The sequence below is a fragment of the Motacilla alba genome, chromosome 1 (assembly GCF_015832195.1).
Source record: "Motacilla alba alba isolate MOTALB_02 chromosome 1, Motacilla_alba_V1.0_pri, whole genome shotgun sequence".
Lineage (NCBI taxonomy): Eukaryota > Metazoa > Chordata > Aves > Passeriformes > Motacillidae > Motacilla > Motacilla alba.
This window is the reverse complement of record NC_052016.1, coordinates 113668122-113689725: the sequence shown is the minus strand read 5'-3', so window position 1 is coordinate 113689725 and position 21604 is coordinate 113668122. Positions and strand designations below refer to the sequence as shown.

The following is a 21604-nucleotide window of genomic DNA, read 5'->3' as shown; positions in this document are numbered from 1 at the left end:
CGCTTTCTAGTGATTTTACTCATTTGAAAAAGCTATCATTTATGTTGTTCTTTTAACAGACTACATTAAGCTAAAATTAGTGGAGAGGGCAAGAAGGGAAAAGGAGTTCCCCGTTATATTTTTCATTTTATTCATAATTTATTGTCTCTATAGTTTCAACTGCCAGCACCACAGAACAAATCGAACATTTAAAAGGGTTATTTGGTTCCTCACTGATGTATGAATAAACCTTTTTTAGCCTTAAGCTTGAAGTTCTTAAAGGCAGTTTAAATTTGGTTGGAATTGTAATGTTCTGTACGGAATCCCTGGGACTTATTCAAGTAGTACTTTGACTTCATTGCTAAGGTATTAAATACTGTTCTACCAATAAAAGCTGGTTTGAAAATGCAGGGTTTTTAAACTTCTGGGTGAAGAGAAATAGTCAGGTAAACAGTAAACTGAAAGTGAAAGCAGTAAACACTCAGATAAACATTGAAATGTTATCTGCATTTTTGTTTTGCCTTTTCAGAGTTTGCAATTTTGATCTAGTTTATTTTGATTTGTGTTGTTACTAGAAGTAGTTAATTGTACAGACTTGTTCCTTGAAGAGCATGCACAGAGTTATAAACATTGCTTTCCTAAAACTGGACGTGGTTTTTTTTTGGATATGTCATAGTGTAACTAGTGTTACCAGAGCATTTTGCCAGATGCAGTGTGAGCTATGTGTTACTCGCATACCACATAGCGAGTATCATCTTTATTTCACAATACCTGTGTGTGAAACGCTACCCCAGCCGTGTCCAGCCTGTGTTGTGGCCTCAGCTGAATGCTGAGCACGGAGTGCTGGCTCTTTGCTGTGCTCTGTGACAGTAATAGGTGTCTGTTCTTGCTCCTAGAACAACAACAACCTCGATGCCTGTTGCCGAGCCCTCGCACAGGAGAGCAGCAAGTATTTGTATATGGAATACCACAGCCCCGATGACAGCAGAATGAATAGAAATAGCCTTTTGCACATTAATCTGGGTATTCATCCTCATAGCAGCTATCACGCGGGGGATGGAGCTCAACTTAATGGTGGTCGTACACTGGTACACAGCTCAAGCGATGGACACATTGACCCGCAGCGCACGGCAGGTAAACAGCTGATTTGCTTAGTTCAAGAACCACATTCTGCTCCCGCCGTTGTGGCAGCTTCTCCTAGTTACAATCCATTTTTTGTGAATGACCAGAATAGAAATGCAGCTACTCCTCCTCCACAGCCACCTTCACAGCCATCTTCCATACAACCAGGAATGAACACGTCTGCTATGCAAGGCCCTCCCACGTATATGCACATACCTCGGTACAGTACAAATCCCATTACTGTTACAGTATCACAGAACCTCCCCTCTGGACAGAGTGTACCCAGAGCTCTACAAATTCTTCCACAGATTCCAAGCAATCTTTATGGGACTCCTGGCTCTATTTATATTAGACAAACATCTCAAAGTTCTTCAGGACGACAGACTCCTCAGAATACACAGTGGCATTCATCGCCACAGGGCCCAGTTCCACATTATACTCCTCGTCCTCTACCTGTATATCCACATCAACAGAACTACCAACCTTCTCAGTATTCTCCAAAACAACCCCAGATCCCTCAGTCGGCTTTTCGATCACCACCGGCATCCCAGTGTCCCTCTCCCTTCGGCTCTCCTCAACACCAAGTTCAGCCTCCTCAGTTGAGTCACCAGAGTTCACACGTTTTCATGCCTCCTAGTCCTTCCACTGTCCCGCCCCATCCATATCAGCAAGCATCCCAGACTTTTCAAAAGCAAGGTGGTCACTCTGTATCGTACCTTCCTCCTTTTGCTGGGCCTAGTTTATCCAAAGGTTCCATGAATAAAATAGAAATTACAGTTGAGCCACCACAAAGACCTGGGACTGCAATGAACAGAAGCCCTTCACCTATAAGTAATCAACCATCTCAACGAAACCAGCACCCGCTGTATGCAGCCACTACTCCTCCTTCAAGCTCTCCATCCAGAGGTATGTCGGGACAACCCAAACCTCCATTTAGTGTTAATCCAGTATATATTACCTACACTCAACCAGCTGGACCTGCAGGTGCACCAACGCAGTCTCCTCGGGTAATGGTGTCTCAGCCAAACCCAACCATTTTTAAAATCACAGTAGGTCGAGCACCGACTGAGAATCTTTTAAATTTAGTGGACCAAGAAGAGCGTTCTGCAGCACCAGAACCTATTCAGCCTATTTCTGTAATCCCAGGATCTGGAGGAGAAAAAGGAAGCCATAAGTATCAGAGAAGTTCTAGTTCTGGATCAGACGACTATGCTTACACTCAAGGTAAATGTTTCACCCTGCAAATTCTGGTTGTTGTAAAATGCATTTTCAGTTTGATTTTGCTGCTTATTGAGAATTTTTGAACCTGTACAGAAAAAAAATAGAAACTGTGTCAAAAATCAGAGAGTTTTTTCTGATTTTTTTAAAAATACTGCCAAATTACACTCTCATACATAAAGAATTTCTGAGGGTCCTAATGTTGCTGTACTTCTCGTGTTAGGGGACTTCCTTAAAACACTGCAGTTAACAATAAGTAGTTTGTTCATGTACTGTGTGTCAGTTTTGCCAATTCTGCATTGAAGAACTGGGTCATAAATGTACATGTGGATTTTTATAATGTTTTGTATTTGTTCCATATTGAAGTGGTTTAGAACACCTGAAACACTGGCTTCTGCATTTGGTTTAGATTGAAGAATATTAAGTGAAAGAGAAGAGAGAAAGATAAGAACGCAGTTAAAAAAACTTTGTCAATACAAGTATTTTTTAAAGGTAATAAAATAATTACTTTGAAGAACTTAAATCAAAAGTTCACTTCTTCCACTTCAAATTTTCAAAGAGGAAGAGGAGATTGGCAGACAAATTTTAGGATATGTGTTCTGCTGCACAGGGGTAATACATAGTTTTAATGCCATATATAAATGAAGAATTTGGTAATTCAGTTACCAAAAAAAATGCGAAGTTAACTCTAAGCTGAAAACTAGTTTTCTTGGAGTAATCTGTTGTGTAGATTTGAAACATTTAAAATTGAGCAAGTGAATCAATCTGCAAGCATTCAAACCAGTCATTTGGGTAGTGACAGAATGATAACCTGCAACAGGCATTTTCTGGATTTATGTTTGGAAAGAAGAGTCTTTTCCTCTGTTGTTCCTTCTAGCCTTTGTTTCACTTCAGAGAGCTGAAGTGAGAACTTCTGGTGCTACTCTGTAGGTCTTGATTTCTTATTTCACCTGCTGCCTTTTGAGCTCTTCTAGCCCATCAGCAGAGCTGTTTTGTACCTCATAGACCCAGTTAGAAATTCTGTAGACCCAGTTCTTCAGTAAAAATGAGTGCCAGTAGGTCTGTAACTGAGGCCTTGTGCTTTGTTTGGTAGTGTTACTGTTACAGCTTCAGTAGAGGTTGTCATTTATGTGAGAAAAATGCAAGTAGCTTCACACAGCTGTGAAAAACATGTTCTGAAATGTAAGACCTGGTTTTGCCTTTGTGCCTTCCACTAGATTTGTGTCTCTGAAAAGCAAACCAAATAAATCCAGTTAGTATATGCTTTTTGGGGTGTTTGCATTTGTAGCAACAGATTTTTTTTTAATTGCTGCACTCTGAGCTCTTGATAGAAATAAACTATATAAGAATAAACATTTTATTCTTTACTACCACAAAGGAGTCCTAGAAAAGAGTATATTTAACAGCTTAATTTAGGGAACAAGTTTCTTCAATTTTCACTGGCATGTGAGCCATGAAAAGTGTAACCAGAAATTCATTCTGGTTTCTGTACTTTGCTTCTTTGTAATATGAGTCATATTTGATGAGTTGTACTAGAGTATAATGTGAAGCTCTGAAATGTAGTCACACCGTGTTAAGTAGAAGGAATCACACAGAGACAGGGTTTGCTAACAATAGTGGAAAATCATTCAGTCTGATATCTGTACTTTTTTCTTAATTTTGCTTGCATGACTTAACGCTACTTGAAAAAGTAGAGAACAGTTCTGTTCAATAATTCTGGTGCCTGTAATGTAAAAACACCTGGTGTTATTCTTGGCTAGGCTCTTTGGTGTTTATTTGTTGGCCATGAATTGGTGAATCCATACAAAATCCAAATTACAGTGCTACATTTTTGTGTGGAATACTGATATCTGCTTCTAACAGGTTGGGGTTTTCTTCTTTTGCAGTAAGTTGTCATGTTGTTACTTATTTTTCTAATTCTCTTTAGCTCTTATGTTAATATTCTTGGATAGTGTGTGCTTTTCCTTTGCCTTTGTTGGATGGGATGAAGAAAAGGGCAAGTTCTACCTGTGACTTTTCATGAAGTAGCATTTTGCAGATTCTACAGAGTCCTTGCTTTGAACATTGTTACATGAGCAGCATGTTTGTCTGAGTACCCACATCAAATGTCTTATTTTTCTCTGTCCTAGCAGACTTCAATCAGGTAAAACCAGCCTGATCAGAAAGGATTAAGCATCACACTGACTTGGCCAGCTTTGCATCATGATGAAATACTGAGAAATACTCTTCTTTAGGAAACTGAATATCATCTTCTAGCTAGTCAAAATTCTTTCCTTTGGTCCTCTGGGAGCCCAACATCAGTTTGTGACTGAGAGTCATAAATTTCAGTACCATGGTGAAAATGAGGGAGTAACTCAACAGCAGGGAGAGGGTGGAGAAATCGGTCTGTGATAAAATTAGGATCTGAAGCACTGAACTGACTCAACTTTTTATTTTCTGGATTCTCTAGTTTATTTTGTTGAAGCTCTATAGTTTTCCCTCTGAACTCTGGGGAACTTACAGTATTGAGGATTACAATATTTCCTGAAAAGCTAAGACTACTTAAAAGTTATACTACAGTTTATAATAGCAGTGAAAAAAACAAATTTGGGACTGACATTTGGCTGGTGTGTCAGCTGCTGTTGAGGTCTGAAGTGTGTGTTACCTGCTGATCTTCCCTCTGGTATATTTTTTTTGTCAGTAGAGTATTAGTGTAACTAGGTTGCTGTTTCATCCTGAGAAGCTGTCTCCTTGTACAGGTGCCTTTGTATTTTTGAGACGAGAAAGACCAAATGCAAAAAAAAAGGAAGCTTTGACCAAAATGGTAATAACAACTTCAAGTTACTGTATAAAATGTGTTTTTATTCTGGAAGAACTTTGTTCTAAATTGTAGTTCATTTGGCATGAAAGCATCTTCACACTGATATTTGGCTGCATGTCTGTGATCACTTTTTTTTTTCCAGAAGGGTCACTCATGAATCTCACGCGTAAGTTAAGAATTCAGTGTTCAAGTTTTTATGTGCTAGTAACTATTTCTTCTGTGTAAAACACTAGCCTTGCTGTTACATCAACGAGCAAGGATGGAGAGATTAGCAAAGGAACTGAAGCTTGAGAAAGAAGAGCTTGAACGCCTGAAGACTGAAGTCAATGGCATGGAGCATGATCTGATGCAGAGGCGGCTTCGGAGAGTCAGCTGTACAACTGCAACTCCCACAGTAAGCAATTTGTTAGTATTTTAATTCAACATACACATTTATTTTTTGTGTTTTGATGCAACTAAGGTACTGTTCAAAAATACTTCTAAGTATAAAATCTTCTGTCTTTGGGAATGCTTTAAGTACTTGACTTGTCATAAGCTAATTCTTGTCATTGATGAGATGGGTATGTGTGCAGTTTCTTGGTGTTCCCAACAAAACTTCAGAAGGTTGTATGCATGTGCTTTTATACTTGGTTTCTTAGCAACCAATAAAAGTATGTCTAAGTGTTCAATAAGCCTTAGCCATATGGAGCTTGGTGTTCATGCAGGAAGGTTTCACTTTTGTTTTTAAAAAGCTATTTTATTGTTTGAGTTGTTGCTTCTTATAGACAGTATTTCTCTTTTGGTATGTGCATGATGTGCCAAATAAGTTTTCAGTGATGGTGTTGCCTGAAATAGTTGGAACTCTCCTTTTTTCCTTGTTAGTTCTTCTTATCTGTGTGACTTCCACCTGCAAGTGACTCTAGCCCAAACATGTGTGTGGCTCTGATAAGGGAATTCATCTGGCTGAAAAATAGCTTCCACCGTGTGTAGTTGTTAAGCAAATCAGCTCAGACTTACTGGCTGTATTGACACAAACAATGCACACAGGTGTAGGCTGGAAGGCACAGAAGGGCTGTTGGCTGCTTTGCTGCTGTGGCTGTTCTGTGTCTCACCTGTTTCAGGGCAGCATTTGGCTCAGATGAACCTGGGAGAAGTGCAGAGGCACTGAGTGTGCCAGGATGAGGTTAGGGAAGCCAGAGACCAACTGGAGGTGAATCTGGCACAGGATTTCAAAGACCAAAAGAAAGGCTTCTGTTACCACCTAGGTGACAGCAAGAAGACCAGTGAAAATGTGGGCTCAGCAAGTTGGGAGGCATGGCTTTGTAGGACATGGAAAAGGCTTGAGATACTGAATGAACTTCTTGGTTCAGTCTTTACAGTCCATCAGGAATCCCAGGTCCCAGAGACCCTGGGCGAAGTGTGAAGCAAGGAAGGTACAGCCTTAATGGAAGAGAATCAGGTCAGGGAATGCTTGGGCAAAGCAGTCCTACACGAGGTCATAATCCTGAGTGAGATGCACCTGTGAGTGCTGAGGGAGCTGGCAGGTGTCATTGCAAGGCCACTCCAGGTAACCTTTGGTTCATTAACAGTGTTTGGGAAAGTTCCCAAAGGCTAGAGGAGAGCAAATATCACTGATGTCTGCAAAAAGGGGAGGACCCGGGGAACTATGGATTGGTCAGCCTCCCTTTGATCCTTGGGAAAGTGATTGAGCAGCTAATGCTGCTGGCCATTTCCAGGCACATGAAGGACAAGAAAGTGGTCAGCAGCAGTCACGTAGATTCACCAAGGGGAAGCCAAGCTTGGCCCATTTGGTAAACTTCTAGGATGCAAAGTCCTAGATGATCTCCAGAGGTTCCTTGCAACCTTGAATATTCTGTGATTTTGTGACTGTGATGCTGGAATGTACCCTAGGATAAAATACGTCAGTGATTGATGATGCTAGCATTAAGAAAGCTTTCCATTCCAGTAACTTAGGGTTTCTTAATGATATGCAAATATATGCACTTCAATAACGGATTATGCTGTTAAAAATAATTGCAGTCATTCATCATTGAATGATTTAAATATACTGAGCTAAAAGGTTGGGCTTCTCGGAGCTCCTTGGGTTGATGCAAATGAATAAACTTGTGACCTCATTCAGTTATAAGCAAGTAATAGTTAATGTGGGCTGCAGTTTATATTCTGTTTTTGATTATCTTGATGCAGACTTGGGTAGCAAGTCATCCATTTATACAGAATTCAGTAACGTGTGTGGTTTTATAAACTTGAGCTCAGCTATGTCATCTTACTAATGAATTTTAATGTTAAGTAACTTGTCTGTTTTCCTCCTCACATACCAATAGAAGAACGGTTTTTGAGGGCAAGTGAGTTAGGGCTAGTGGGCCAAACAGTTGGGCTTCTTTCAGTGCTTTATCTATACTCAGTTTTTAATAAAGCTGTTAACATATAGCAATGTTATTTCTATTTCAAATAAGATGCTGACTTTCCCACAATTACTATTTTGGGATGTTTCTTTCTAGCCTGAGGAAATGACCAGATTGAGAAGCCTCAACAGACAACTCCAGATAAATGTTGACTGTACACTGAAAGAAGTTGATCTCCTTCAATCTAGAGGTATTGAATTGATACTTTTAAAGAAACACCATTTGGATATGTTCACAAATGTCAGTCTGCTGGAGGTTAGGAAGGCTCTGAAGAGGGCTCTGGGCAGGTTGGACTGATGGGGCGCAGTCAATTTTATGAGGTTCAACAAGCATCATAACAACCCCAGGCAGAACTACAGGCTGGGGGAGGAGTGGCTGGAAAGGTGCCCGGAGGAAAAGGAACTGGGAGTGCTGGTGAACAGCAGCTGGACATGAGCCAGGTGTGCCCAGGGGACCAGGGAGGCCAATGGCACCTGGCCTGGACCAGCAATAGTGTGGCAGCAGGACCAGGGCAGGGATTGTCCCCTGTACTGGGCACTGGTGAGGCCACAGCTCAAATCCTGTGTCCAGTTTTGGGCCTCTCACTACAGGAAAGGCATTGAGGGGCTGGACAGGGTCCAGAGAAGGGCAGCAGAGCTGGGGAAGGGCCTGGAGAGTCAGTCAGATGAGAAATGGCTGAGGCAGCTGTGAGTGTTTAGCCTGGAGAAAAGAAAGCTCAAGGCGACCTCATTGCTCTTTACAGTGATGTGAAAGGAAGCTGTGTTGAGGTGGAGTCTCTTCTCCCAGGTAACAAGCAGCAGATGAGAGGAAATAGCCTCAAGTTGCACCAGAGCAGGTTCAGATTGGATATTAGGGGAAGTGTCTTCAGGGCAAGAGTTGTCAAGCATTGGAACAGGCTGCCTAGGGAAGTGGTGGAGTTGCCATCCCTGGAGGTATTTAAAAAACCTACAGATGCAGCTCCTGGGGACATGGGTTAGTGATTGACTCGGCAGTGCTGGGGTAGCAGTTGGACTCAATGATCTTTGAGGTCTTCTCCAACCTAAATGATCCTATGGTTCTAATATGGCATGTGCTTAAATGTGAATATTTGGAGTTTTTAGAGTTCAGTTTATATTAGCAGTGACAACTTACCTCTGAAAGGTGGGTGTTTTTTCAATTGCAGCCTAATAAACTTGGCTTGCTAATACTTTTGTTGGCCAAGTTAAATTCCATTAGCAGTAAAGTGGTGACATAAAGTGACTTTGACAAGAGCATTTAAAAAAAAATTACTCCTTTGTGAAGATACATCACTTATAGTTTTAACATTTTGCTGACAAAGGCTGTGGCCAAGTAATACACAACTGAACTATGACTTGCAACCAAGAGGCTGGCAAACTAAAATTTACTAGGGTTTTTATGTCTTTTTTGTAGCAGAAATTTGTCTTGAATAGAATCAAACAGATTAGGGTATGCAGAGTCCTTTTTTATCAAGGAAGTATCCTGGAGGAAGACGTGCATTTCACATGTTTTCACAGCAATGCAAAATGTTGAGCTAGAGTTGATTTTTCAATATGGGATTGCTCTGCTAAAAATTACTATGATTGACAGAAAACTAAAAATATGTGACAAAACTTGAGAAAAAGCTAAGATATAATGTCATAATAAGAAGAAGTATAAAATAAGAAGTCTTTGAATGTTCATGTCACTGGTATAGGCATTTAAATAATCTTCAAGTTACACTTTCTTTCTTTTTCTTTTCTGACAGGAAACTTTGATCCGAAAGCCACATGTAACTTCTATGATAACATAGAGCCTGGTCCAGTTGTGCCACCAAAGCCATATAAAAAAGGTAGGTCAACAAACAGGCATTAAAACCAACATGCATTGAGTGAGCTTTTCTTCTTCTTAAACAATCCCTGTGGTGACAGGAAGCAGCTCTAGTTATTTATCTTTTCTGTCTATAATTCAAACCAGAACATTTTTCTATAAGTCCAGTAATCCTGGCTACAACTTGTTTTCCTCAGGCAGATTGTTGTGAATGAATGTTCTGTTAATACCACCTTGATTATAAATAGTTATTCCCTATTAGAAAAAAGAGCTGAAATAGCCAGTGTGGGATCCTATGCTCTGATATGGAAAAAACAGCTGTCTTTTCCCTGAAAATGTTATGTGTGATAAGATGTATAATATTGTGTCTCCTCTTGCTGTAACTAGCATGCACTGCACTTGTTAGTGGAAAGCAAGCAGCTCTTCTGAATTAGTAATCCTACATTCTCCCTGACACTCCAAAGTTTGTAAATGAGTTCTGGTTGCTGATAACACTCCACAAAGTTTTCTGTAGGTGAATTTTGAATTCATATTAGAAATTTTCCCCCCTCTTTTGAAGCAAGTGTTTTACCCCTTAATGTAATAAAATTATTACTGTGTGGAAATTTAGAAGAAAGAGAAGGCCTATAACTGCTGCTTGTGGCTTAAAGAAAAGATAATGCTGGGAGGAGTTCCCTGCATTGAGGAGTTCCCTGCGTTAGGTGGTAGTGTCCAGAAAAGCAGTAGCATCAGGTGAGCCTGGTGTGCCTGCCTGGAGTCACCCTGAATTGCAGTGATCATGCGGTTGATTAAGGAGTTGTTAACTTTGTGGTGCTTGAAGGCATTCTCTGAATTACACTACCATATTTAATGTATTACTTCAAAGCAAAATAACGGGCAAAACTCACGTGAAATGAGTGATTTTATTTGGCACTTAGGAAGATAGTGCCTTGTAAGGATTTGTACAACGAGCTTCAGGGTTTTGTCTGCCAGCTTATTAGAGATCAGTCGTAGGGCTGTTGTACTGTATTCAGAGCTTGGATTGTTACATGGAGGCATCATTTTTTTTCCTAAATAATAAATATTGTTTAATATTGGGCTGTTGAAAGCGTGGGCAGACAGACGGATGTGGGCAGACAAGGGTGTGCTCTGTGCTGCCATCTGGCCAGTCACTGGAACGCAGTCGAGTGCCCACACTGCCTGGCTGACGAGGAATTTGTTGAGGTCAAGCACTGCTGATGTGACTGTGCAGCTTCTTGCCTGGAGACTGCATCTAAGCAAAGAGGTTACTTTTATTTCCTTTGTCTCTGAAGACTTCGGTGCTGTCTGCACGAAGGTTGTTGTCAGGGTCTGCTGCATTTCTTAGCAGGTGGGGGGCAGCAGCTGCAGATTACTTTGTGTGCACTTACAAACTGCAGGCTTTTATTAGACATGAGTTCACAGATGTTTAGCAGCTGGGTATCCTGGCCATACCTTCTGGGTATGTGTTAATGTTAATATTTATTAACGTTTTCTAACGTGTTTCCACATCCTGGGAGTATTCCTTACTGATGGTAGATGACCTGAGGTATCAAGGTGGTGTCAGGAGATATGGAAAACCGAATGTTTCTGTGGGTTAAGGCCTTTTGTGTCTTTGCCTACGTACTGATTTTATGAGTGAAAACAGACTTAAATGCTGATTCATGTACATATATCCCTGCTTCAAAGGCATGAGGAAGAATTGTCTTGTTTTGAAATAGGCCTGTCATTTTATTTTTAGACTGTATTCTTTTTCAGCCTGAATTAAGGCTAGAAATAATATGTGTTTTGTCAGATTGCTTGAAGCAGATAAGTTAGAAGTAGTTTTCCCTTTCAGGTGAAGCAAGGTTATTGTAGTTAAATATTTGGAAACAGACTGCTGTGTGTAAACCTTAACAGGGTGGTGCTGCAGTGCCAGTAGCAAACTTGTCTGCTTTAAGCTATTAAAGCTTTAGCAGCATCAGTGACCTAGCAGGGATGAGTTCTCTTGCTGGTTATAAGGTGTCACAGTTAAGTGGCTCTTTACAGAAGTGAAATACTTCAAATATTCAGATTTCACAAACTGAATTAGAAGTGCTCCATGTTAATTTTAAGATAGACTGTTTAATTAGGTGACCTTTCAGTAGTGTGATCTTGACCGTTGGTCTTTCTCTTCTGAAATAAAATGTTTTCTTTTGGCTTTTCTCTAGAGCATCAAAACAGCTCCAAACAGACTCCACGGACTCAGCCAAGAGATGAAGACTTTGAAGGGGCCCCCTGGAATTGTGGTAGCTGCACCTTTCTAAATCACCCAGCACTAAATCGCTGTGAACAGTGTGAAATGCCACGATACACCTGAAATTCAGGAAAGGGCTGCACTGGGTTGAACACAGGCTCTCAAGCCAACAGCTGTAAGAGAAGGAAACATGGGGAACCTTTCAGTCCACCTGCCTGGCCTTTGCCAGTCAACAATCTTCATACTGCAAGGGGTGGGAGTAATGTGTTAGGATGTTTCTGCTTCTGCTGCACTAGAAAAGAAATGAATTAAGGGTTAAATTCCTTCCCATTGTAGTGAGCAAAGCAGAAAATGAAACCCGAAAATGTAAAAGGATTAATTTTGAGAAGAATGTATGCAGGAAAGCAAATAACTACTGGTGTTTATTCCTGTGGTTATAGTTACTGCTTAGTGGCTCTAAAAACAACCAACCCAAAACTACTGTTTTTTAAAGAAAATTATAGGACTCTTAGTAATGGTGTGAAGTGTTACACTTAACCAGAAAAACTGAAGAGCCAGAGCTGACTTAACCTGGCCACAGCTAGCTGGAAAACAAAGGCTCCCTGTGCTTCTAGATTGTAAGCTACTGAAAAAGAAGACAGGTAAATGCAATGATAAATTTTGCAATGTATAAAAAAACAAGGAGAAGGGTATTTGTAATTGCTGCTTTTTTTCAGGGTAACTTATGTCTACAAAAAATTGCTGTTTGAAATAGTGACCTGAGGTGTCTAAATGAGGAACCGTGTGAGTGTTAAAGAGAGTGTAATCAGAGGTGATTTTTTACAATCCCGTTTGCTTGTACAGTGCCCACCTGGCTGTGTCAACACTGGTAATAAACCGAGAATGAATTCTGCCGCGTTGCGGATGAAAATCCTGCTGCATGCTTTCATTGGGCCGTCGTGTTTCCAAGCTCAAAGGATGCTTCTCTGTCCAACCTTCTGAGCCCGTGCTGTGCGTCAGCACACTGAGATATGCCATACACAGGCTACTCCAAATTCCATTGGGAAGACTTGGGCTCAGCCATAGTTGTGTTTGAGAAGAGTTTATACCCAGTTCCTTAGGCCTTTTCAGCTTCCAATTTGTGAAGAATTCATGGTGTTTACAGCACAGAAGGTACTTTGTGCCCCAGATCAAAGTTAGCTGAAAAAATGATTAATCAGCTCTTCAGTAAAGGTTTATTTGCACATTATTAATAAACCAGCCTGTACAAAATAGCAGATGCCAGATCCTGAAGAATTACACACCGCATTCTTTCTCTTTTGGTCAGGAAATATTTGTCATAGGTTAAAGAACACAAGACTTGCAGTTGAAAATCCTACTGGTACTTATCTGCCTACGAAACACTGTATTCTGAAGGTGATGTTCAATCTGTCTGAATGCTTCAGGCTGCTGGAATAAAGCACTCGATACTTTGAGATCGAACTTGGGTTTGGGCAGCTGAATGATTCTGTGACACAGCTGTGTGACTGAGTAGGGTGTTCTGTGTACTGGTCAGAGGCTGGTACAGTGCATTTGAGTTTTTATGGTATAACTTCATCACAATTCAGAGATCAGCCAAGCACTTCAGCTGAATTATGGTAATTGACTTGATAAAGCAAAATTTGCTATTAACTTTACCATGAGAGTTCAAAACGACTTAATTTTAAGCTGTTCTTAGCTCATGGCAGCCACATCTATATTGTCAATTACCACAGTTCACTCGATGTGTGATAACATGCTAAGCTGTGGTAGAACAATCATATGTCTGAATCCTTATTTAAAATAAAGCAGCATTTGCAAGGGGTGGGTGGAGAAAAGCTCATCCTGCCTGCATTGCTCAATCTGGTGTCTTCTTTCCCCACAGTTTATAAAGACAACAGTAAGAACCAAACTGTTGATCTTAGATGAGGAACCAATATTTTATCTGGCATTTTTCAATATGTTCTTGCACTAAATCTTCAGGATAATTTAAAATAAGCTAAGAGATCTCCAGCAATCACTGTGCACCACCAATGAGCAAAACTAAGTCAAAGGCATCAGAGATAGTTTTCCTTCCTTCCTAGTGATTTACACTGTTGTGAGGGGAGCTCATCACATGTGGAAGGGGGTAAGAAAGTTACTGTCAGCTGAAATTAAAAGCCAAGTATTAATTTTGTGCATGTCAGTGGACAGTTTGACAAAACTGAGAACTAGAAAAACAGAGGAGCAGAAGCATTGCTGTTATCAGCTGTATCACGAATGACTCCAAACAATACCAGTAACTTCATGGCTTTTCTGTCCTGATGCCTTTGCCATTGTATTATTTCAATTTTCTGTTCCTTTGTACTTCTGGTGAAGTTCTAGAAGCATTTGTTTTTGCTGGAATTACAAAAAAAGATAGCAACTGAAGTGACAGTCAGCAAATGAGAGTAGGGGTGTCATGCAAAAACACAATTGTGCCATTTTCAGACAGAATAGATGCTACTTTCAAAGGAGGAGGTGCAGATATGCATTCAGTCCAAAAATGCCCTGAACTGCAATAACCTTACATGGAGACTTGCAATCACCAGAGGAAGAGAAGGAGGGCTGCCACCACAGCAAGAGACTCATTGGAAGAGTGAGCACCATTAAATTGAAAAATAAGTCCCTTGTACCAATGACTTTACTGGGTTTTTCAATTACTCTCATTTGTTGCTTGTACAAACAAACAAAGGAAACCACCACACCCTTCTGTTGTATTCTTTTACTTGTGAATGCCCATACTCAAACTTCAATAGTAAAGACTTGACATGGTGCTTGAATATTTCTAGTTTGTTAGAATGTAATTGTATTTTGAATATTGGAAGATCCATTTTCCTTCTGAAAGCAGGTGATGCCGTTCAAACCCCAACTGAATTGTAGATTATACCAAAAAGATTGGTTTATGGAATATTTATTGAATGCACATAAAACCCTAATGTCAGCTGGCAACAAAATGCACTGTATTGTATAAAACTTGTGTGTGTGAGTGAGAGAGAGAATGTTGGGATGCTGATGCTGTTGATTTAATGCACTACTTGTATTTTCTTTTCTCCTTAATGACTGAGCTTTCCCTCAGCCATGCTACTAGATTGGTAGAGTTTGTAACTGACTTGGACATTCAGTTATTCAAAATGATCTCACTGTTCATTGAAATTTTATAAAGCTTATTTTATATTTACTGTGCTATTAAGATGAATTCCCTTTAATTATAGGATACTACTGTAGTTCTTTAAAAGTTTATTTAGAGTGGGGCTTGTGGAAAATTATTCCGAACATAGTAAACCAAAAGAAATCCTGAACTTTGGATCTACTTTTAATTTGATGTAATTATTAGTCTTGTTTGGGTGAAGAGGAAGGGGGTGGGAAAGGAAAAGGAAAGGAAGTACTTTGTAAAATGTAGTCTTAGATCAGATTGAATTGTGTATCTGTGTGTCTGTGGTATGTGTGTGTTTCCCTTGAAAAATGGGAGGTGTGGTGAAAAGGTGTAATAATTCTTAAAAGAGCTGGTCTCAGTACTTTCTGATTATGATATGCTACTGAATCACGTTTGGTTTTATTTTTAAACCCAGCTTTTCTCTCAGTTACTTTATCTCTCCCAGCTATACATCTCTCACTTCGATTTCTAAATACTTCTGCATTTAATATTGATTGTAAAATCCCTTGAAACTGAAATAGAAATACTTGAGTTGAAATGGGGACAAAATAAAAACAATAAAGAATGTTTTTAAAAAGAATGTGAGAATATTAAATATGTTAAAAACAAGCTTGTCATCAGGATGATAGTTCTTTTAAAATCCCGTGATATGCCCTAGAATGTGAACATGACTATCCTGATGAGAAGTGGATGGTTGGACATAATGAATTCAACAGCCAGTTTGGTACCAGAGAATTGGTGTGCTCTGTACTGCAGTGACTCCAAATCCCACGAGGAAGGAAGACATGCACAGGTATCACATCTCACAGTCAGTACTGTCTCTGTGTGCAGCTGCATTTGTTTCTGTTTCAAAAAGTCAATCTTACATGAACCCAGACATGACTGAGTTTTGCCACATTTCTTCAGTTGGGGCTTTCATTGCTGTATATGTCCATAAATGCAGATATTTTTCTTGGAATAATCAGAAATCAATGGAGTTAATGCAATATTATAATCCTGGATTTCCAGTATCTTTGAAACCAATTTTAAAAAAACTGTGTTCTTGAAACTTATTTATTTATGGTGGCACCAGTGTATCTAATCCATACTTCCTGCTGTGTGAAACCCTGTTAAATTTTTTCATTAAAAAAGAAGACACGATCTTGTTTAATCCTGTATATATGGTGTCTACATTCTAGATTTGTGTATGCTGTGAATGAACTTATTACTAAGAGATGAAATTGTATAAAAGCATTCAGAGGCTATGCATGCATGGTACCTCCAGAAAGTGCATACTCCAAGTTGCAGATTCCTGCAAAAATAAATTAATAAAACTAAGCAAACATCACATCCTGCATTTGTTCTTGTATGTAGTAGGAAACGTTTTTAAAGTACAGCCTTTTTTGGCCTTCATAGCCTGATTGTTTCTGGTCTCCCACTTGGACCTGTAGCTGTAGCAAGTTTGTTTCAGGGCTTCTGGGGTTTTTGTTTTGGTGATCATTAGGCATTTGCTGAACACTGAACTGGGTCCAAGTCCTGTTCCCACGAATGCGAATGAGCAAGAATGCCATTTAGCTGATGGATATTCTGTGCAGCTTCTGGTGTGGGAACAGGACACGGCATGTTCAGAGTGTGAGGCTGGCCTCAGCCCTTGTCCCTTACCCTTGACAGAAGGTTGTTACGAGAGCAGCTCTGCCTGCTCTAGCACCTGGGGGCCGTGGCCAGTGCCTGCAGCACAGGAACCCTCTGCTGCTTTCACCTCTGGGACAGGCACTGCCCTGGGAGGGCGTGGGGAGGTGGAAGGGCACAAATGCGAGGGCAGGCACTCTGAAGGGCTCCGTGGCTCGGGCTCTCTGGAGCTGTGCCCTGCTGGGTTCTGCTCACACACACTGAAGCTCCTTCAGCGCCTTCCTGCTCGCAAACCTGCTGCACTTCAGTCAGGAAAAACAGGTAAGAATTTCATTCTGCGTTCCTTTTGCTAAGTTGACTTTATCACAGTTTCAGGAGACGTTTGTATTTTAATTAAGCATTTGATTTTTCCACTTTAAAAATCATTGCAGTTAAAATGGATTAAAAAAGAAAAAAAAAACATACAAAAGTGGAGATACCTGTAAAGTATATTGTGCTAATGGAGACCATGCAGAGCCAAAAGACACCAGTCTAACAAGCGGTCACCATTTTTTTGTTGTTTCCCTACAGTCATGGGGAGGCAGATCTGCCTGAATTGCATAAAACTGGTTGGTTAATTCCTCAGGATAACTTGGTTTTTGCAGCAGGGAACCAACCGTGTCTTATACCTGTGGCTCTTTGAGAGATGGTTTGTCCTGTGGTCTGGTAAACACTCCTGGAATGTGGTGCTGCTGCTTCCAGCGAGGCTCGTCCATGCTGTGCTGGGTAGGTGCTGTGTGTTCTCTATTGCACCATCTCTGGCTGTAAATGAACTTACTTTGGAGGAGGTGGTTGATGCCTGGTTTTGTCTGAGTGGCTGGACTCAAAGTGTTACGTACTCAATGGGCTGCCTGAACTTTTATGGGAACCTTGTGAAGTTGTTAAAGAAGGGGCTTTGTTAATTTTTGGCTGGGGGGTCTGTGATTATGACATGCTCTAGTTTGACAGTAAAGCCAAGCCAGACCTGTAAAAGCCTTTTTCAGGGGCACCACTCTGCTTCAGAAAATATTCTGTTTCTCTAGAAAACATTAATGTATTCAGTTAAACAAAAACAAAAAAAACCCTCTGCAGATAATTTTCCAGATAGGCAAAACTTAACAACCTTGCACGTAACTGCTGCTTTTGCAAGCTCCATTTTGAAAATACAGATTCATTGTCCCTTCTTCCTTCTTGAAGGTAACAAAATGTCTCTTGCCAGGTTTGCTTAAAAATGAAGTCAATATGCCTCCATCGCTGCTTTAGAAACCAAGCCACAAAGCCTGGGAATTAAAGATGTGCAAGGCAGGTGCTGCTTTGCTTTTGACTAAAGGCTTCTTACTGTTTTGGAAGAATTTTAGGAAAAGAAGTTTAGGGAAAATATTGAATACTTCAGGAACAAAGCTGCTGGGTAGGGAAAGTTGTCATGGGTTTGAATGTGATACTCTGATTGCAGACTGGTGCAGCCCAACAGTGGTGCCAAATTGCAGTTGGTGCCAAATTCTGGCGTTGGTTGCAGTGACGGAATAGTCACAACTCGGGTATTCATCCCAAACTCTCAGTGGCTCTCTGCTGGATTGTTCTAAAGTATCCCAAACCAGTCTTGCACATTTCAGGCTTGGGGGATTATGTTTTATTTCACCTGAAATTACTACTCTCTACATTTGAGCCGTCAGTTAAATCTAATGAGTTTGCAAGACAGAAGCTCCTTTTGGCAGTACCTCGTGTGCTGGGGAGTGCCTGGTGTGACTGCCCACAGTCAGATCCACGTGGAGGAGCCCCCTGAGCCCCCAGGGATGGGGAGCATGACACAAACACACTTTCCAGGTGGGTGATGGGAGTAAGCAGGGTCTGAGAAAACTTTGTAGAGAAGAACTTGTGCTTTATGAGAGCTGGTGAATCCTTCCCTCTAATTAAGTTTATGTGCCTTGCTTTGCTTCATGGTGAGATCTGTGGTGGTGGAGAGCCTTGGGTGACTTTTATCACCACAGATCCTGAAACCTCATGGCTTGGTTGCTGTTCTAGATAACTGACTTTACATTTCCCCCAACCTCCATTTGTCTCAAAACTGATTGTTCATAAACCAGACATCCTTTTATCTTTGTTGAGGCTGGGCATCCTCGCTGGCTGTGTTTGTGTGCTCCCACCTGGGCAGGATCCACTGTGAGGATCATCCATGGCAGCACAGCAATAGCAGGGAGTTATGCTGAATATGGCTACACTATTGCAGTGTTCTGGGTGAGACTGGAATCATCTGTGCACCAAGGAGGGAAATACAGATGTTTTCATGAGCTATAAAAACCACCAAGTGTGTGGAATTCCCACGTGGTGGTGCTTGGCTTTAAAAATGAAAGCGAGTTTATTGCAGCAATGAATGCAGAGTGTGTAAATATTTCCCAGTAGTTTTCAAAGCTGTTCCTTAAAACTGGAAGTGAAAGAGAACCACTTTGCTCTTTTTCCAGCTCGCAAATTCTACTGGCGTCACATTTCTTCTAGAAAGGAAACTGTTTTGAAAGAAATTCTCTGCCCTGACAAATGAGGGACCTCTTCCACATCCAGAGGAATAACTTACTGTCTCCCAGATACTAAGTTTGTCTTGTCTGGGTTTTTCTAGCTTCTGCAGAAGTTCAGATTGTTAAAAGGTCGTGTTCTTTTTCAGCTATCACATTTTTCCACCTGCCTTTGCCAGTCGCAGGCCAAGGCCTCTCCTGTGGGTCACTGCCCTGTGACAGACACACACACAAGTGTGTGACCATGCTGTGTGTGATACACCTGTCATGCCACTTTCTTATGGGAAGAGGTCAACACTTGTGCTGTGCCCTTAGGATTCAGAAATCCCAGCACCCTCAAACAGGGGCTCCTCTCGTGGTCTTGGTCACTTCTCAGAGCATCTGCTCCTCTGTCTCTGATTTTGGGGCAGACAATCTGAAGTACTCCTTTCGAAACTGTGCAGATTTAAGAGTGGTGACAATTTGTGAAGAACTACAGCCAGCTGCTATTTTGATTCATAATATATTCAGTATTCAGGTGTGAGAAGAGTAAGGTGATAGTGAGGAACATCAAGAGAAAGATGTGTTAGTGTAGTTATTTACATTAATTACTGTGTTTAAGACATTGGGATTAACTTCTGCTGGTAGTGGTTATCTTTCCAGGTGGGTCCTATGAAAGACAACCAGTTCCCTGAACCTGCTAGCCACTCCTCTTTGATAGAGCCCAGGACACCATTTGTCTTCTGGGCTACAAGTGCCCATGGGTGGCTCAAGGCCAGCCTCTGATCCAGCAGCTCTCTCTCCCCGGTCCTTCTCTGCAGTGCTGCTCTCAGTGAGCTCTTCCCCCAGCCTGTGCTGCTGGGATTGCCCAGGCCAGGAGCAGCCCCAGCCCTTGGTCTTGTTAAACTGCCTGAGATTCCCGTGGTCCCTCTTCTCAAGCTGGTCCAGGTCCCTCTGGATGCTCTCCTGTCCTTCAGATTGTCACCTGCATCACTCAGCTTGGTGTCATCTGCAACATGCTGGGGGGGCACTTGATCACCACCTTTGCCATTATTGTCACTGTGCCCTCGTTACCTTCTTCTCAAAAGCCATGAAAAAGGGTCAGATAAAATATAAATGGTACTTTCAATATTATTTTGTAATAAATAGCAATTAAACAGCCTAATTTTCTCTCTGGTCTCCTCCTCCCTACTCAAGGGGGTGCACAGCACAATGCAGTTCATTAGCTCAGAGGTGATTCTCAGGAATGTGCCAACATAAACATTCTACCAAGCAGTACATTCAGTTTGCCACCATTTCAAATATCAGAAATGAAAAGTCTGCAGCAGATTAAGCCCCTTCATGTGCTGTATGGAGAGATATAATCTAGAGGAAGGCCCTAAATGTCATACCCTCACTGAAATTGCTTTTTTTCTTTTTCCTTGTTTTTATTTTTTTTAGGGTAAGGCTGCCAGATGTGCTGCCCTAATTCTGAAAGGTGCACTGGTAGCACTGAATCTGTATGATTTGGTTTTGCTCATCAGCTTTGACAGGAGAAGATGCTGGTCAAATCTGAAACTCCTTCCAAACAAATTTCTCAGTCTTCAGATCACATCTATTCCCACACTGCAATAGTTCAGGATTTCTGACAAGTTAATCCCAAAACACTTTTCTAAGATTTCAGACATTCCCTACAAAGAACAACAGTATTATTTGAGCACTGAAACAGTGCCCTGTTCCTCCCAGGAGGAGAAATGGGAGGAGAAGGCAAGATTTCCAGCTCTGTGGCCATGGGAGCAGTTCACTGCATCCCTCAGTTGTATCATCCCTGACAGATTTTGAAAGTAAAACCAGTATTAATGAGTCTCAATCTACATTGGTGTCATGCATGGGCCTCTCCAATTTGTTCTTTTGTCTCTCACTTTCCAATATTCAGAGTTTTTTAATTGCTGTGGTGTCATTCCACAGCTGTTGAATCACTGAATTTAACAAAGAAAACTTCCTTTCAAAGGTAGCATCCATGCCATGAACCACAAGAAGGGTACTCAGATTTGTTTTGGTTTTCTTTTCATCTGATAAAAAGATATTGATAGTTTTACCTGCCCTGTTAGCAGGATGTTTGTGAGCGTAGATAATATGATAGATAATATGATAGATAATATACAAATACAAAATAATCCACTTTAGTGGTAGCTTGGAGCTGGTCCCAGAGGGGCTGATCACTTGCATACACGGAATTGACCACCTCAGAGCTGAGCAGGCATTGTCCAAAGCCTGTGAAACACTGACAGCCCTGGGGCATCCACCACCTCCAAACAAAGCCTGGTCAAGGTTTTGACCACCCTTTCAGTAAAAAAAAAAAAAAAAAAAAAAAAAAGCCTCCTAATACCCAGTCTAAATCTCCCCTAGTGCAGTTCTGAACCATTTCCACTGACATGTCAGTGTCCACAGTGAGCTAAGAACTATCAGTAAAAGGACCTAAGAACTATCAGTAAAAGATTTCTTGAACTGGAAAGGGCTTGCAGCTATCCAGAGATTTACCTGGACAAGGTAATTTAAGGGAATTGAAGCCCTAGAGATGAACTCGTACAATCTGCTCTGCAGCATCCCCAGCTTCTGAAGATGTCTAAAACTAATCAGCATTTCTACTTGTGCCCAAACACTCGATCCTGCATCCAAATAAGCTAGAATGGCCTGGAAAAACTGGTAAATGGTGGTGTGAGTGTCTAGAGAAACCTGATCATTGCAATGTTTGTGTAACAGCCTGAAAGTCAGGGAAAGGAGGATACAGGAACTGCGCTT

The 21604-nt window shown here is 41.0% G+C and overlaps 1 protein-coding gene across 5 annotated transcripts in view; it reads left to right on the top strand.

Annotated features, from left to right (window-relative positions):
• Positions 1-16038, top strand: part of TAB3 (TGF-beta activated kinase 1 (MAP3K7) binding protein 3) — a 43992-nt gene extending 27954 nt beyond the window's left edge. Inside the window, exons 3-8 of one of the 5 annotated variants that reach the window (XM_038156244.1) lie at positions 876-2007; positions 2152-2325; positions 5353-5513; positions 7618-7711; positions 9266-9349; positions 11514-16038. In XM_038156244.1, the coding sequence (XP_038012172.1) occupies positions 876-2007; positions 2152-2325; positions 5353-5513; positions 7618-7711; positions 9266-9349; positions 11514-11662 (1794 nt within the window). In that variant the 3' untranslated portion in view covers positions 11663-16038. Of the gene's footprint in view, positions 1-875; positions 2326-5352; positions 5514-7617; positions 7712-9265; positions 9350-11513 lie in introns of those variants that run through there. The other 4 variants (XM_038156273.1, XM_038156254.1, XM_038156264.1 and 1 more) reach the window with 4 other exon arrangements.
• The last annotated feature ends 5566 nt before the right edge of the window (positions 16039-21604 follow it).